At 38.1% G+C, this 18,124-nt stretch overlaps 2 protein-coding genes across 2 annotated transcripts; one reads left to right on the top strand and one right to left on the bottom strand.

Annotated features, from left to right (window-relative positions):
- Nucleotides 1-5,326: 5,326 nt before the first annotated feature.
- On the top strand, nucleotides 5,327-8,627 carry LOC104606744 (sequence-specific DNA binding transcription factor). Its single transcript, XM_010272095.2, has 5 exons — nucleotides 5,327-5,704; nucleotides 5,886-6,015; nucleotides 6,175-6,375; nucleotides 7,603-7,770; nucleotides 8,005-8,627. The coding sequence occupies exons 1-5, from the start codon at nucleotides 5,571-5,573 to the stop codon at nucleotides 8,443-8,445; spliced, it is 1,074 nt and encodes a 357-aa protein (XP_010270397.1). The 5' UTR covers nucleotides 5,327-5,570; the 3' UTR covers nucleotides 8,446-8,627.
- On the bottom strand, nucleotides 8,505-17,363 carry LOC104606745 (DNA repair metallo-beta-lactamase family protein). The gene is made up of 4 exons (XM_010272096.3): nucleotides 16,992-17,363; nucleotides 16,787-16,892; nucleotides 10,647-10,858; nucleotides 8,505-10,088 (listed from the first exon to the last, which is right to left on the bottom strand). Exons 1-4 carry the CDS (start codon nucleotides 17,178-17,180, stop codon nucleotides 8,838-8,840), a joined length of 1,758 nt encoding a protein of 585 aa, XP_010270398.1. The 5' UTR covers nucleotides 17,181-17,363; the 3' UTR covers nucleotides 8,505-8,837.
- Between the last annotated feature and the right edge of the window lie 761 nt (nucleotides 17,364-18,124).

The following is an 18,124-nucleotide window of genomic DNA, read 5'->3' as shown; positions in this document are numbered from 1 at the left end:
TCTTACATGTCCCTAAGCTTGATACTAACCTTCTTTCAGTCAGTAGTATTACCAAACACATGAACTGCTCAGTAACTTTCTTCCCTGACCGGTATGTTTTTCAGGACCTGAAGACGGAGAAGGTGATTGGGACTGGCTGTGAGACGAATGGGATCTATCTGCTCGGAGAAAGTTCTCGTCGGGAAGAATCAGTGGATAAGAAGTCACTTGTTTCCCAGAGTGTGAGTCCGGTTATGCTTTGGCATAATCGATTGGGTCATTTGTCCTTTCGGTCCTTAAGGAGTCTGTTTCCTAATTTGTTTAAGTCTGTTGAGTTGTCCCAGTTGCAATGTGAAAGCTGTGAGTTTGCTAAACATTGTAAAAACTCTTATTCATTGAGTAATAAAAGGAGTAATCGTCCTTTTGATCTTGTGCATACGGATGTTTGGGGGCCATATCTCATCCCTTCTATGGGTGGGTACATATATTTTTTGTTATTTGTTGATGACCATACCCGGTTTTCTTGGGTTTATCTTATGCGTTCACGAGATGAGGTTCCTGCCCTGACCCAAACCTTTCACCAAATGATCCTAACCCAGTTTGATGCCAAGATCAGAGTTCTTAGATCTGATAATGCAAAGGAATACTTTGCTAAGCCATTGGCATCTTACCTTCTTAATCATGGGGTTATCCACCAGAGCACTTGCCCTCATACACCTCAGCAGAAAGGAAGAATAGGCACATCTTGGAGGTGGCTAGAAGTATTATGTTTACCTCCAATGTCCCTATTCGCTTCTGGGGTGATGCTATCCTCACAACAGTATATCTTATTAATCGGGTTCCTTCCCAGGTTCTTGATATGTCATATCCTTTTTCTCTTCTATACCCAGATGAGGAATTGTTTACTGTTCCCCTTAAAACATTTGGTTGCACCTGTTTTGTTCAGCTTCTCGGACCCCATCACTCCAAGTTCGAACCAAAGGCCTCCAAATGCATTTTTCTTGGTTATGCACAAACTCAAAAGGGTTATTGCTGCTATGATCCTATCTCAGGGAAAAGATTTGTCTCCATGGATGTCACTTTCTTTAAGGAGACACCCTATTATTCTCGGGTTTCTACTCAGGGGGAGAGCAGTGTGAGTCAGGATTTGGGTCACTTTCTTTAGGGGGAGAGTAGTGCGAGTCGGGATTTGGGTCACTTTCTTCAGGGGGAGCGCAGTGAGGGTAGGGTTCATACTTTTGGGGCTGTTCCCTTACCTATTCCATTGGGTGATGAGGGCTACCATAGTGAGGGTGGTCGGAGGGATCAGGAGTTGAGGGTCTATCACAGGCGATGCAGGCAGGTTGATCTTGGTCATCAGCAGTTCAGGCCAACTCCAATCTCTTCTACGGCTCCAAGTCTAGGTATTACAGTCCCAGGGCCCACAGAGACCTCTTCCACTGTTGCCACTTCACCTCCTCCAGATGACCTTGACCTTCCCATTGCCGTCCGTAAGGGAAAACGGCATTGTACCACATCTACAGCCCACTGTATTTCCCAATTTTTAACCTATGATCACCTATCTCCCTCCTACAGGTCCTATCTCACTTCCGTTGCTAATGTCCCTATTCCAAGAACAGTGCAAGAAGCCCTATCAGTTCCGGAGTGGAGAGGTGCAATGCAAGTTGAAATAGATGCCCTGTTGAAAAATAATACCTAGGAGCTAGTTGATTTTCCCAAAGGAAAGAAACCAGTTGGATGCAGATGGGTATTTACTGTGAAGCACAATGTAGATGGTTCCATTAAGAGGTACAAAGCTCAGCTAGTTGCAAAAGGGTTCACTCAGACTTATGGTATAAATTACTTGGAGACATTTGCCCCGGTAGCCAAGATGACCACCATTCGAGTTCTATTATCTCTTGCAGCAAGCCACACTTAGTCTTTGTACCAAATGGATGTTAAAAATGCCTTTCTGAATGGGGACTTGCAGGAAGAGGTTTACATGCAGTTGCCTCCTAGATTATATGATACAGAGGCAGGTAAGAAGGTTTGTCGGCTCAATAAGGCATTGTATGGTTTGAAGCAGTCACCTAGAGCTTGGTTCGACAGATTCAAACTAGCCCTTGGGAAGTTCGGTTATGTACATGCCCAGTCAGATCATATACTGTTCATCAAGAGGGTGGAGTCCTCTCTGACATTACTTGTAGTATATGTTGATGATATTGTGGTGATAGGAAATGATAACCATGAAATTGAGTCCCTCAAACAGCTCCTTCATCAAGAGTTTGTGGTGATAGGAAATGACAACCATCACAAGAAGTGTGTCTCCCGTACATCACCTCCAACATGCAGCTGGCAGATATCCTCACCAAAACTGTACCACGGAAGAAGCTAGAGGCGGATCTATCCAAGTTGGGAATGATAAACATTTATTCCCAACTTGAGGGGGAGTGTAGAGAACACTGATGTGGGCCCCATAGCTACGGTCCCACTGTGTTCGTAGGGTAGAAGGTGTTCTAGTCTTCCTAGGGTTAGCTGTTGGTCATTTTAGTTGTTTCAGTCTTATTTTGCTCTATTTGTTATGTAAAGGCTAAGGGAAGATCTGTCCTTTCCATGTAATGAGCATAACCTATAAATATTAAATAAAGTGGCGGCGGCAGAATATTGAGATTCTATCATTCATTTCAAATCTCGTCTTCTACTGCTCTCTCTCTACTCTCTCTCTCTCCTCTTTCTCCTCCTTCCCCTATTCTTTCTCCTTTTTTGAACCTGAAATTTATTAGTGCTCAAAACTGATAGCAATCTTGAACAACTACAGTATGTGATCACAATAAAGTTATTGATTCTGATAAACATATCTCTATTTTTCTCTCAATTTAAGTGTACACATAACATAAGACAAAGATATGTGCGTTGTGCTTAGGTTTTCTAACCATTGTATGCAGTTTGTTCATGTTGGTTGAAGTTGCTAACCTCTATAACCATTGATAGTCCTGAGTCAAATTGAGAGAACTCAAGTGACTTTGATGATGTGGGGATAGTGGTTTCAATTGAATGGAACGGATATCCTTAGGTTTACCATACTGGGTCATTGATGGCCATATAAAGTTAAATAGAAAGATTCATCTCAACCAAGTGGGAGATTGTTAGAACTCATTCAACAAGTTCATAGTGGCTTGAGGTGAATCAGAAACCGGGACCCATAGTGTCTGGAGCTAACTGCTGAAATGGCAAGCTATTCTAGAAGCCCACCTAAGGCTCCCATTGAGAGAGGGACAACATGGTTTCAGATTTAATGGTTTGTAAAACAGAGGTTGATGGAGCCTCTGGTTTTTGCAATTCCTTAACCATGAAGGAATAGCCCTCTTTAGGCGATTTGGGTTCTATAAATAGAACCCCATACACACACATGCATACACACGCACACACACAAATCATCCATCGGTTGAGAACAATTGTGACTAGAGAGAAGAGCCTCCCTTGTGCTTTATTTTCAGTTTTGCAGTTCAACAAGTAGAAAAGTGTTTTTCGGTTCGGTTTCTTGTAGAGAAGAGTAAAAGAGAAAGTGGCAAAGCCAAAGAGGTGTTTTTGAAGCCCTCTAACGCTGAAATAGAACCATGGATGCCAATTTTACCTCAATAGCTCAAGGTCTATTTTACTTATTTTAATTCATTTTTAGAGCTTAAATGCTCCTATGATGCTTCTTTTATGTTTAGAAGTCATTTCTCTATCTATCAGAATGCTTTAACAAGCCAGAAAACTCATGCTATTAAGATACCATGTGCATGGGTCATGGCATGTGCTTTTTCCCCAAATGGTCAGAGTCTGTTCCATGTGGTGGTGTTGATAGTGCCTGCTTTATCTTCAATTTGAACTCTCCATTTGACAAGGATGGGAATTTACCAGTACGGATGTTAACCGGGCATGAGGGTTACGTATATGAAGATACTTACCTAATAACCAATTCTGGTGATCAAACGCATGTTTTGTGGGATATTACCACATGTCAAAGGCTTTCTGTGTTTGGAGGTGAATTTCCATCAAGACATACAACTGATGTACTAAAGTGTGTATAAAGACCATGTCCATGAATTCTGAGTTGAAGAATTGGGAATGACTTCAAAACAAAAACTGCAAATGCACAAATAACAAAGCTCATAACAAGTACCAGATAGCAAATCCATTAATATATATTTGAATAAACTCCTTTGGACCAAATTTTGTAAAGAATGAGAAATGAAAAATCATGATGATTTTGGTTGGAAATGCAATTCACAAGCAAATAAAACCTGGTAGCGAGTATTTTGTCCCCAAAGTAATGGAACGTCCCAGTTCCACCGTCTCAAACTTTTGCAAACTTCAACCCATATGGCTGCAAACTTCAACTCATACTCCCTGTACTGTTCTTCTGCTTATCCACCTTCACCTCCGCCATCTGCTTTCAATGGATCAGATTTAGTAGCGAATGCTTTAGCAACGAAAACTGATGATTTTCTCACCTGGGTATTGCAGATATGGATTGAGGAGTTCAAGAATGAGTAGTTCTTAGAAAAATAATAGCTGTAAGGAAAGATGAGGTAAGGATTTTGCTGGGAGGGAGCTGTTCTTGGCAATGGTGGAGAGGAACAAAGACATGGGTAGCTTCTTGGAGAAATAGCCATGATCAACGCACTGTAAGTGGAATTCAAGGTTGGAGAGTTTTAAGTAGGGGTGTTTACAGTTCGGTTAATCGAACCATGGCCCATTTTTGTAAATTGAATCGGTGGTACTGGTTTTTTCATTTAGCTAAGTCGAAACTGAACTGGTACTACTGGTTAAGCAGTCTGCTGGTTTTAGTTTTTGACCGGTCCGGATCTTTGGTTTTTCAGTTTATTATATTTATAATATATATTATATAAATATATGTATAATATTATATTATAAATAATAAATGATATATAATATATTATAAATATTTAAAAAATATATAATATATTTATAAATAGATCATTATAAATATAATATAAGTATATATTTATATGTATAATGAATATATATTTATATATAATACATAGAAAATATAAAATATGTGACATATATTAAATATATATACCAATCGGTTCGATTAACTGCCGATTTTTTTGTAGGTTAATCAAAAATTGAATTGGTCCTTCTGTTTTTCAAAAAGTCTGAATTGAAACTGAACCGATCGATTCAATTAACCACATTTTGCGATTTAATTTTCTCCGTTCGGTTCGATTTTTTCATGGATACCCCTACTTTTAAGAGAAAATGGCAAAAAAAGAAAATAGTGAAAATTTAATGGGATATTTTGGTAATTTAAATTTTCCGTCATCTAATTTAACAACTGAGGGATATTTGTCCCAATGTAAAAGTTTGGAGGGTTTGTCGCGAAAAAAAGTACAGGGGTCTTTGTAATTTACCCATGGAAAAATTGAAACGACACAATAGAACAACAAGAACAAGAGAAAGGTTAAGAGAGGGGATAGAACACAGACAGAAGTTCTTAATCGAATCGAAGGGACGCGACGGCAAGTAACGAAACGTCTTCTATATAGTTTCTCTCTGTGAAAAGTTTCATGGTTTTGGATTGAGAGAGAGAGAGAGAGAGAATGTCGAAGTCATTGGTTCAGCCGATAGGGCAGAAGAGATTGACGAACGTGGCGGTGGTTCGTCTGAAGAAGCATGGAATGCGATTCGAGATCGCCTGCTACAAGAACAAGGTCCTCTCATGGCGTTCTGGCGTGTAAGCCCTCCTCTCTTCCCGAAACCCTTGTTTGTTTATTGCGGTGCAGTGTGTTTTGTAGTTTAGCCCCTGTTCATTTTGATTGTTATTACAGAATTTGGTAAAGCACTTAGAGCTTTTGGAATGATAAACAAGAACTGAAAAAGATGTGTTTTTTTTTTCTTTTAATTTATTGGTACAGAGAGAAGGATTTGGATGAAGTTTTGCAGTCTCAGACTGTTTATTCGAATGTCTCAAAAGGAGTTCTTGCCAAGTCGAAAGATTTGATCGCGGCCTTTGGGACTGACAATCAGACGGAGATATGCTTAGAGGTTGGCCAAATAGTCTTTCTATTTAGCGTTTGCCATTCATTCCATTTCCATTTGGAAATTTTATGTTTTGCAAGTTCTGCTAAAGCTTTAGGCTTAATTCGTAAAGAGTGAATTGTTTCATAAAACATGCGTTTTAACTAATAATTCTGTGGGCGGCAGATTTTGAAAAAGGGAGAGCTTCAAGTTGCAGGGAAGGAAAGGGAGTCTCAGCTATCAAGTCAATTCCGGGATATCGCAACTATAGTCATGCAGAAGACCATAAACCCCGAAACTCAACGCCCTTATACCATTAGCATGATTGAACGGCTTATGCATGAAATTCATTTTGCAGTTGATCCTCATAGCAGCTCGAAGAAACAGGTGATTGTCTCTATGCTACTCTAATTTTCTTCTCTACCCCCCACCCCCAATCTGTATAAGTATAGTCTTGGGTCTGTGCACCTAAAGTAAGTGAAGAGAAACTGCAAACATTGCACTCACCCCAAAAAAACACTTTGAATTGTGGACTTTGTGGATATGGCTTTAAATAGAACGGATTGGGATAAGGCATGGATGATGATGTTGATAATGACTCTGAATTATTGTAGTTTTTTCACATAACCGAGTAATGCATTCTGAACCCTCATTTATCAGTATCTTGCATTCTTGCCTTTAACAGGTTACCTAGCTTGATGCTGATCTAAAATGGAAAAAATAAAGGTTGCCCAGATGAAAAATGAATGTGTAAACGGAAAATAATCCATTCCCAATTTATGGCTCTTTTCTTGATGATGTATGGATTTTGATTCCTTGGTTATGGATTGGCTATTGATTCTGCCAATGTACTGGCAAAAATTGTTGTGTTTGTAGAATATATGTGTAATTTGTATAGTCTTTTAATAGTAGATACCTCTTTGTTTTTGTATATGTTCCTTTATCTTATCAAAATAGTCATCGTAAATCTGATATCTTATTTTTATACATATTTATTTATAAAAAGCATGTTTGTTGTCTTCTCATTACCACACCACCACTACCCAAAACTGATTACAGTTAAGTTCAAACATTTACAAAGTAGTACTATATTTTTAACTAGGGGATGATGAGCATAAAGTTTTTTTTTTTTTCTTTTTTTTTTAAATGAGCAGAAGCATTGCTTATTTGGTCTTATGGTTATGTTTATTTGTTTCATTTTTTTATGAAACTATTTTCTTTTCCCGAGGATATTGCACATTCTTTTTGGAGTTGGAGTTCTGGTACATTACATTAGAGAGAATATGCATTGTTTTAGTGAAAGCCAAAATCTACCAATGGCCTTGGTAAGGGTGAGGCTGTGGACGATGATTTCTATCAATTTCTCATGTTTGTAGGATTGTCTGTGCTCTCAAGGCTTATTTATTTGGTTTTCAGCTTTCCTTTCTCTTTTTTATGCTTTATTGTGGCATTTGAGGCTTGGTCCACCTTTTGGACTTGGGTCATCCATTATTGCATGGACACGCTGCATGTTGAGGATGGTACTATGGTATATTGGTGTTTGCATTATTCCAATTTACTTGTCTTTTTCTCCTTTCATCATCTTTTTACTATTTTTATGGCTATCTTCTACAGGCCCTGGAAGTTATTCATGAACTTCAGAAACACTTCCCCATTAAACGATCCCCAATGAGAATACGGCTCACGGTACTAGAGAAAAACTTTTCTTCTATTATGGATAAGCTCAATGCCTGCAATGCCAGCATTGTTTCAAAAGATGAGTCTGGGAATCAGCTGTCTGTGGTAAGTCTGAGGAGTGAGGTCCGGTCCGTATGCTTTGAAAAGAAGTGCTTTTGCAACTGCATCAACTTATAATAGTAAAATTCATTTCACAATACGTACCTGACACCGCTAAGGCGCTAACCAAAAGGGACAAAGCTCTGGTTGATGATATTCAACTCAACTCAACTAAACCTTAATCACAAGACATTTCCTTACTCAACTTGCAGTGTTCAACCTTCTTATTTCTTGTTGCAGGTTTGTGAACTGGAACCTAGTTTATTCCGAGACTGTGATGGCTATGTGCGGACTCTGCAGGGAAGATTGGACATACTCGCTGTTTCAGTGCATGTTGAAGGGGATACCCACGTTGATAACTATGATGATCATGAGGACATTCCATCAAGCCATGCAAAGGAGCAAATTGATTCTGTGGCACAACCGAGCGAGAAATTAGAGAAACAAAAAATTTCCACTGGAAATGGGAATGCCGAAGGGGAGGTCAAGCAGAACAAGTGTAACACATGCAATGCATTAGTGGGGGATGCGAAGCAGTACAGGGAACACTTCAAAAGTGACTGGCACAAGCATAACATGAGGCGCAAGGCCAGACAACTTCCTCCCCTATCTGCAGAAGAATGCATTGCTGACATGGAACTGGTTGACCTGAAGGCGGATTTGAAGGACTATTCATTTTGAGTGACTGATTTTGGTTCAGTGAAATGTATACTTGAAATACAAAGTAAGCAAGCCTACTATTGCACCAAATAAATTTGTTTTTTTTTTTTTCTGACATTATTGTATTTAAAATAGGAGCCGAGTTTGTTTCTAAATGCACTCAAATATAAAACTGAACCATGTTCGCGTTCTTTTTGACCAAATTTGTTTTTACACATAAGTGGACAAATGCTAGGTCCAAATCCCAACCCCCAATCTCTCTCTCTGAATCTTCGTGTATGCCATTTTGCCATGCAATTGAACTTTAACACCTCAGGTAAGCCTTTATATACAGTTAGACGTCTCCACCATAACAATCACAAGAATGTAAAAGATTCTCATGCTCATCTTTATTCAAGCTGTAGCCAGTAGGACTAAAAATGGATCCTCCTCTTGGCTCGTTTTTTGCCATCCATAAGTTCCACTAGTGATGGAAGAGGTTGAGGCACTGGAACTCTCATGGATCTGTAAAGCTTCCTCAAACTTTCACTCAAGTCATTTGATGGTCCGCTGCGAGAGTGAGGGAACCTCTTTTCCTTCTTCACTTCACTTTCCTCTAGTTTCTCTAATTGTAATTCAAAAACACCAGACTCTTGCAAGGATGATTCTTGTTCTCTTTCAGTGATTACAATAGGAGAAGGATCAATTTCGGTGGAGACAGTTTTCTTTTCTTGGAACAGAACATCAAATTCACCAGCCTCTTGCAAGGATGATTCTTGTTTTTTTTCAGTGATTACAATGGGAGAAGGATCAATTTTGGTAGAGACAGTTTTCTCTTCTTGGAACAGAACATCAGACTCTCTGAGGCCAAGTCTTGCTCTTCCAAACAATGTGATGGATGATGTTGTGCTGGGGGGAGACAAATTCAAGCAAAGATCTATCTGCTTGGTAGGCTTGGTAGGCAGACTCTTTAAGCCTAACTGCTTGGATTCTGCAAAATCTGGTAACTGTCCTTTAACTGCAGAAAAGGAGATGTCACCCTCAACGGGGACTTGTGAAAAAGTAGAAGCTTTTGGGGAAGTGGATCCCTCTTCTGTATTAATGTCCAGAATCTTCCATAAAGGATCATTTGGCATTACAGGAGCACCAAAACAGTTGTTCTTAACATAAGGCAATTCCATAGCCCGACAACTTGGGGCTGTTGAAACAACCCTCTTAGGATGCATTAGTTGCAAAGCCCATTCCAACTCTTCTCGAGATGAGTGCATAGAGTAACATACATGCCAAACACCAAATGAATCCCTCTCCGCCTCCTTGAATCTCTGCTTTCTTTGCTTTTTAGGTTCTAAAGTCTCTTCTTCACAAGCATACCACTGTGCAGATGGTCGAATAATAACAGGCTCAGGCTGGGATTTAGTTTGGGCTTCTATGAGCTTTGCTTTTGCTCTTTCATATAATTTAGGAAATCCTTCGAACAACTGGAAGCGAGAAGACTCATCTTCACATAGAATATTAGGAGCTATGAGCATGAGTGCTTGGAAATATTCTGCACTTGTAACCTTGTTGACATATATCTTGGACCCAAATGTTCTGGATACCTCCACAAGTATGTCTTCCTGACCAAGAAGATCGCATGCCAGGTACACCACAGGAGCATCTGGGTGCTTCCAAATGCAATTGATCACCTGCTTCATACATACCAATACAAGTGTTACATGGACTTGGTTTAACACCGTGTGAAACCAACTTGTAAACCACACTAACACCTCTAAGCAAATAAACTAGAGTAATTAAAAGAATGACATTTTGAAAATATACTAGTAGTAGTAATAGCGAAAATTAAAATAATATAAAATTCAAGATTAAAAAGCATAAAAACTGACTAGGAGCATTTAATTGACATTAAAATTCTACATCCTTCTCAAGTAGTCCAGTTTCCTGGATAAACATAGTATCTGCTTGGAACCTTGTATGGTAGAATTGACACTGTACATCCAATTAAAAACCATTACATTTTCCTTCTACCAATTAGGTTTTTATCTACTTGGAGAGTTGCATGGTAGAATTGACACTGTACAACTAATTAAAATCAATCACATTTTCCTTCTACTAATTAGGTTCTTACAGCATCTAGATACATGTAATAGCATATAATAGCTACTCTAAGAAAAAGCATATAATAGCTGAAAGCATGAAAAGAAATGTAACAATATGGTGTTTCAAGTTTGTCCAAACTGGAGTACCTGTTGAATTGCCGAATGCTTGTTTGGAATCTGTAAGGAGAACTTCCCAAATGTACAATCAAGGAAAACATAGTCAAGCCGGCACCTGGGTTCTCTTCCTTTCTTTCCTATGTATTTTTCTGGTAGATTTTGAAGACACTCAAGGGTGAGCCTGCAATCTCCTGTGTGAAGGATATTTCCATAGTTGCCTTCAAACAAGAACATGACAGCTCCTGAAGTTTACAAGTCCATGAAAAAAGGGGATCATCCACTCAAGTATCATTCTAGATTGTTTATGCAAATTAAAACATAAACAACTATATGCATGTGGAGTGTATTATACCTCAAGTTATACCAACTAAGTTGCACAAAGGATTTGCTTCCAAAAAGGTAAGCATATTCTTATATCTTCTTCCTTTTTTTCGCAACATTCTAACTTCCCCAATCCCGAATATATCATTTTCTTTAATAAGTGGAAGTGAATCAAACAGTTCTTTATGGACAAACACCAAGTATAATTTAGTTTATAGTTCCAAAAGAGAATAAGAATTGAACAAAAGACGGAGATGACATTAGAATTAAAATGAAAAAGAAAAACAAATGAGAACTGCAGCCAAAGCATCACATTGAGTTGAAAATGAGATTTAATCAGATTAAACAGCATATTATTATTTGGGGTGTCTGAAGTGGCAGGACCAAAATAACAACATTATCCTTCTATTTTCCTTGTTCTATCTAGTAATTGTATTAAAGACTGGGAAAGACTTCCAAGAGTTACACAGTATACACAGCCCATGATAGAGCAGATAGGGTATAGGTGCTATACAACAACACTAAATGGAAAGAGATGTCTCAAATTTTCCAATAAGAAAAAAGAGATGAAAAAGCTTCCCCCAAATTCTTTCTACTATGGTTTTAAAGGACCTGGGTTGATTCTTCAATGTTCTAAGATTCCTCCCCTTACTCACCTAAGGAGTGAGGAAGAACCTTCAGGCCATCTGAAGAAAGAGAGTTTAGTTTCATGATTGGAAGTTCAACATGAAGCTCCATCAAAATATAGAGGTTGAAGAAGGAATTAACAGGGAAAGCGCAAATCGGTCTGGGTTTTCAAGAGCCATGCCCATGAACCAAGACCTATAAATGAGCCAAATGCAGCCCAACCTTTGAATTCAATAGCATGGGCTGGGCCCAAAGCTGATTCTTCATGTCATGACTGACTATTAGACCCTAAAGGAGACCCGGTTCAATATCTCTGATCTTGTACTGGAGAAATGAAGGCATGAATATTTTTTTTTCTTTTTTGAGCAAAGGTAAAGTATCATTGTATTGATGTAAAGGTCCTTTGTACAATGAGAAGCTGTACACACCAAAAAGAAGGACCTCAAAAAAAAAGTCCATCCTCAAAAAATTACAATCAGATGTATCCCCTTTAAATTCAGTAAGTATAGACAACCAACTTCTAACAAAACCTACAGCCAAATTGATGACTTTAGAGGTTTTAAGATCAACAAATCTTTCCTTTCTTAGTCATCCCTCAGATCTGCCAAGCCTCCAAGCAGGCTTTAACTGAGGCTGGCATACACCAGCTTACCTTTAGACTTCTTAAGAAATGGCACCAGATCTCAGGCAAAAATGCAGTGTAAGAACAAATGGTTTACTGATTCTGTTTCCCCACCACAGAAGCTACACCTCAGGTCTGCAGTTAAAACCTTTTCTTACCAGCTTCTCTTTGGTGAGACATTTCTCCAAGGCTGCCCCCCATGCAATAAACTCTACTTTGGAGGGAGCTACTGTCCCCCAAATGGCCCGTCTTGGAAGGGGGGTTTCAAAACCTCCCCTTATGGCGTTGTAGAAGGATTTGACTGAAAACTCCCCACTTTTGTTCCCTTTCCACACTAGTGCATCCCCAGTCTGCAAATTCAAAACCTGGGACTGAAGCAAAACCAAGAGATTCGCCACCTTCTGAATCTCCCAATCATTGAAGTCCCTTCTAAAGGTTGGAGCCCAGCAAAAAGCAGTATCCCTTAACACAAATGAATATGCTACCACTGCTTCTTTATCTTCAGCCAAATTGAACAGGGTAGGAAACATATCCTTAAGGGAATTCTCCCGTCCAAGCATCCAACCAAAACTTAATCCTTCTCCAATTCCCAACTTTAAATCTAACTTCCCTTCTGAAAAAGTTCGAAGCTTTGCATATACCTTTCCACAGACTGCATCCATAGGTTGACATGGGTGGACCACTACCCCAACCACTTTCATCCAGCCCGTATTTTTCTGCTATTACTATTCTCCATAGGTTGTCAGGTTCAGCAGCAAACCTCCATAGCCAACTTACTAGTAGAGCTAGATTGAAGGATTTTAATCTCCTTAACCCCAACCCCCCTTGAGAAGTTGAGATAGGGGTTTACAAATCTGACCCCAGTTAACATGATGATATTTATGTGAATCCTTCCATCCCACCCACAAAAAAGTCTCTCATCTTTTTTTCTAAAATCTCTGCCACTTCCGAAGGGGTAGGAAATAGGGTCATGAAGTACGTAGGCAAGCTTGCTAGGGCACTCTTGATAAGTGCTACCTTTCCACCTTTGGAGAGAGACCTTGCTTTCCAAGCGGCCAATTTCTGATCCATTCTTTCTATTATTGGATTCCAAATGGTTTTTGAATTGCATTTGGCTCCCAGAGGCAACCCTAAATAATTTGATGGCAGCTGACCAACCTTGCAGCCTAACAAGTCTGCCATACCCTGGATGTTATAAACATCACCCACAGCTATTATCTCACTTTTTTCTAGGTTTACATTCAGACTTGAAATAATCTCAAACCAGTAAAGAATGTACTTCAAATTCAGAACTTGCTCCTCTGAAGCCTTGCAAAAGAAGAGAGTGCCATCAGCATATTGTAGAATTGGAATGGAAACCCATTGGGCTTCACCTGAAAGCCTTCCAGCAGCTCCCTCTCCACAGCTCTATCTACCAACTTGCTTAAACCTTCCATTGCTATTAGAAAGAGAAAAGGAGACAATGGGGTTTCCTTTAGCAATCCCATTTACAAGCACTGAGAATCTAGGGGTTGAGTAGCAGACCTTTATCCAATTTCTCCACTTGGAGCCAAAGTGCATTATTTTCAACAAATAATCCAAGAAAGACCAGTTAACATGGTCATAAGCCTTTTCTAAGTCACTTTTGCAGATTATACCACTTTCTCCACCTCTTATTCTTGAGTTTAGTAGTTCATTAGCTATGAGAACTACATCCTGAATGTGCTTGTTGTGGACAAATGTCCCTTCATTAGGGGTGATAAAAAAAAACCGAACCAACCGAAACTGAATCGAAAATTCGATTAACCAAACCGGTAGGTTCAGTATCGGTTAACCAAAATAGAAAACCAGCAGTTAATTGAACTGACCGGTATACATATATTTATATATATTATGTATATTTATATTATATATATTTTATATTTTCTATACATTATAAATTAACAAATATGCATTATATATAAATATATATTTGTAATGTATAATTTATTATTTATTATTTAAAATATAATATTATATACATATTTCTAGTATTTTATTATATGCTTATATATTTTTCTATAATAAATATTGTAAATAATAAAAAACCAAAAAACTGACGGTTTACGGTTAACCAAACCAGTCAACCGGTTAACCGATCGGCTTCGGTTCGGTTTTGGTTACCGGTTTTCCAAAAACTGGTAGCCCCGGTTCAGTTTCAAAAATTAGCCCACAGTTCGGTTAACTGAACCATGAGCACCCCTACCCTTGGTACTTAGAGATTAAAGAATCCATCACCTTCCTTAATCTGGTGGCCAGAATTTTAGATAGGATCTTGTAGACACCTCCAACCAAGCTGATTGGCCTAAAATCTTTCAGCTCATTTGCTCCTTTCTTCTTGGGGATCAGTGATATAAAAGTTGCATTTAAGCTTCTCTCGAGGGCAGCAGAATCATGGAATTCCGCCAAAACCCTTAGCAAATCTGTTTTAAAGAGCTCCCAGAACTTCTTAAAAAACAATAATGTGAAACCATCCGGGCCCAGTGCCTTCTCCCCTTCCAAATCTTCTATAACCTTCTTTACCTCTTCTTATGAGAAGGGTTTTTCCAGTTCTGAAACCTACACCTCAGTCAAACAATTAAAGATCAAACCATCCAGTCTTGGTCTTCTCTTGCAAGGTTCCTTCAACAACTCTTTATAGAAATAAATAAAAGCATCTGCTGTCTTCCTCATCTAGTACTACCTTTCCTTCTACCTTCAACTTTTGAATAGAATTAACTCTCTCTTGCATTGGCCATCTTGTGGAAAAAAGCAGTATTATTATCACCTGCTTTCAGCCACATTGCCCGAGCTCTTTGCCTCCATTTGACTTCAGCTTCAGCTTGGTGCAACATAGTATCTAGCGTCTTCTTAGCAATAAGCCTTCTTCTCCTGTGGAAAAAAGGCATGACTATTTTGTTGCTGCACATAATATAGATTTTATGAACAGCTAGTGTGAGGGCATGTGCTATGCACGTGTGCAAATAAAGAGTACAAATATAAGTTCAGGTTATACAATCAAATTTAACATTTTATGACCTGCACCAAAACCAAGGCAAGTATCTGATTTATAATAGTATAGGTGATATCAAATTCTGACATGAAGAATAAAACAGGAACTAAAATGAGCTCTTAACTTCATTTATTGATGTTCCTCTTTACCATAAGCCTAAGCAAACCACTAAAACGATCTCAAAAGTCCCAATAGAATGTGATTAGTTGAAACACATTCCTATGGATGTATGACACACAAAAAAAAAACCTACCCCAAGGCAAACACAACTGAAGAAGTCACAACTTCAACAATCTATTGAAAGCATTTTACATTGTAACATCATAACAACACAAAAGACAACATGGAGACCAGTCTTGGAAATTCTCTGCAAAATCCAACGTATGATCACTCATAAAAAGGCATTAACATGCCAATCCAGCCAGAGGCATCATTATGGTCCTGAGAATCTCTTTTTTGCCTTCATTCATGAAGAACCAAGGAATAACATAGAGCAATAAAATGAAAGAAAGGAAATGGCCATAACCCTTTTCCACTCAATACCCCATTCCCATAATGGTCCATACTTACAGTAACAAATATGAAATCAATGCACATGGTCTATGTGAGAACCCTTAGATTCACAAATAAAGGGATGAGAGAATGCTCAGGCACTTTGAGGCAAAATTAGAGTTCAGTCTTATGGGGTGAGTTCAATCACATGGGATCACCAAAAATGAAGTCCACAACAATGATTGAAGCTAGGAAAAGCATGGAATCTTTTTGTAAGGCCAACAAGGGAAAATTCAGACCAGACTGAGTCTTCAAAAGAAGACATTTGGGTCATGACCTGTAGACAAGCCACTGCCAGTAGGAGCCCCATCATGTGTTAGAACTACAAAGACCCAATCTCTCGACCTTCATTTAAAATTGTGATGATTTCTAGAGGGGTGTAAGTTCAACCATTCTGTTAGGACAGAGAATATAACTTGTTGTAATTAGTCCTGGTTAATTTAAATTGTATGAAATAGAAATGCCAAGTTTTGAAATGAATATTGAAGCATCGGTTCAAATTGCCTCCTACATAAACATGTCTCTTGACCAGAAGCCTGAAAAAGACAACTAATATAATCTCAAAAGCCTTCTAGGAGTCTCATAAGCCAAAATCAGTTCAAAGTTTTGTTATACAAAAAGAAACACTACTGAACTTCAGAATATAGTGGGAAAACAACCGGAAAGAAAGATGAGCCACAATCTCAGCAGAAAGGTGGAAAAATAACATGATGGCTAGAATATGGTAGTTTACCAAACCAAAAGTATGAACGAAAATTAAAGCCTTAAAAACTAAACAGGACCGGTACTTGCAAATAACCTACCAACAACAGTATTTGCAAATAATCTACCCAGTACCCACAGCAGCAAATCTTCATAAAAACATAATCAAAGCGGCAAAGATAATCAGGATAGAAAAACACTTAAGGTCCAACTGGAAGCAACGGACAACATCGCATGTAAAATGTTGCAGAGTTTCCTCCAAACCACAAAAACAAAAGCAAACAAATAACAAGAAAATAATGAATACATTAATAAACATTTAGGGAAAAAAGGTACCAGGACAATGATTGGCATCAAAAGCCGTAACGGAAAAAGCTCCATCCGGGTCATCAATAACCACCGACTGACCAATCTCGATACAAACAAACAAAGAATCGTCGAGCTGCAAAACAATTAAGCAACCCAGTTTCGGAATAATTTAGAAGACAATAAGAACATCAATCAAATAGGTATGCCACAAATACAGGAGGAGAAAGAAAACCTGAGGGAATTGTTGAAGAACCAAAGTTTTGGTTAAATGGGTACAATAAATTGGGTAAGAGGAATAGAGAGTAATTCCAGTGGAGTGGTCTTTATGGGCGTGAGTGAGGAAATGATGTCTCTTCTTCTTCGATGACGGTGTCCACGTATCCACAGAGAAAGGAAGGCCTTTGGGCATCTCTATTGTCATTCTCTCTCCGTTTCAAAGAATGTAGTGGAGTGAATGATGAGATGCAAAGAGAGAGAAACAGAGATGTAAGGTAAACAACTTCAAAAAAAGTTGAAAGCTGTAAGCTTCTCTTGCAAGGAAGGGAAATAATCGGGAGTTTGTGTATAACAGGGGAGGGAAATGAGGAGAATACCGCTTTGCGATGGTTTCTAAATATCCTCATGTTTAATGACATAATATCCCTAATAATGTTGTTCGAATTCAAATCCAATCCACGGTCCAATCAAATTCCAAACCGATCGAATTCCAATCGGATCAGGTAATATTTGAATTCAAATTTTAGTAAAATATTTAATTCGATTCAATATCCAATGAATATTAAAAATTAATATTTAAATTTAAATTTAATTAAATATTTGAATATTCGATTTGATTAATTAATTATTTTAGATAATTAATAAATATATAAAATAAATATTTTTATTTATATAAAGTATATAAATATATAAATTATTTATATAATTTAATTATTATATATATAAATTATGTAAAACATTTAAAAAATTTATATATTATATATAAGAATTAAATAATTGCTCGAATTCGAATATTTATAAAATTGAATCAGATCATATCCGGATTCATATATGATTAATTATTCGGTATGAGTAGGATATCCAAATTTGTCCATTTAGATATTTGAATTATCCAAATTCGATTCGATTATGTTGAATCTTGAATTCAAAATCGGTCGGTTCGAATACCATTGAGACCCTTGACTTTAATGTCAACCAAGTCCAACATTAAGAATTGGGTTTAATAATGGAGCCCAATTAAGTTTAAGGTCAAAGTTTGAACTATCCAATCAAAGCTTAGCTTGCCCCAAAAATTGATGAATTTGAAATGGGCTTGGACTCGGTCCACGCTTAGGTTTGTCAATCATTCCATGCTAAAAATTGTGATAC

The sequence above is a fragment of the Nelumbo nucifera genome, chromosome 5, assembly GCF_055504915.1.
Source record: "Nelumbo nucifera cultivar China Antique chromosome 5, China Antique-T2T, whole genome shotgun sequence".
In the NCBI taxonomy this organism is placed as follows: Eukaryota; Viridiplantae; Streptophyta; class Magnoliopsida; order Proteales; family Nelumbonaceae; genus Nelumbo; species Nelumbo nucifera.
Note: the sequence above shows the minus strand (reverse complement) of the source record. Positions and strands in the feature narration are given on the sequence as shown.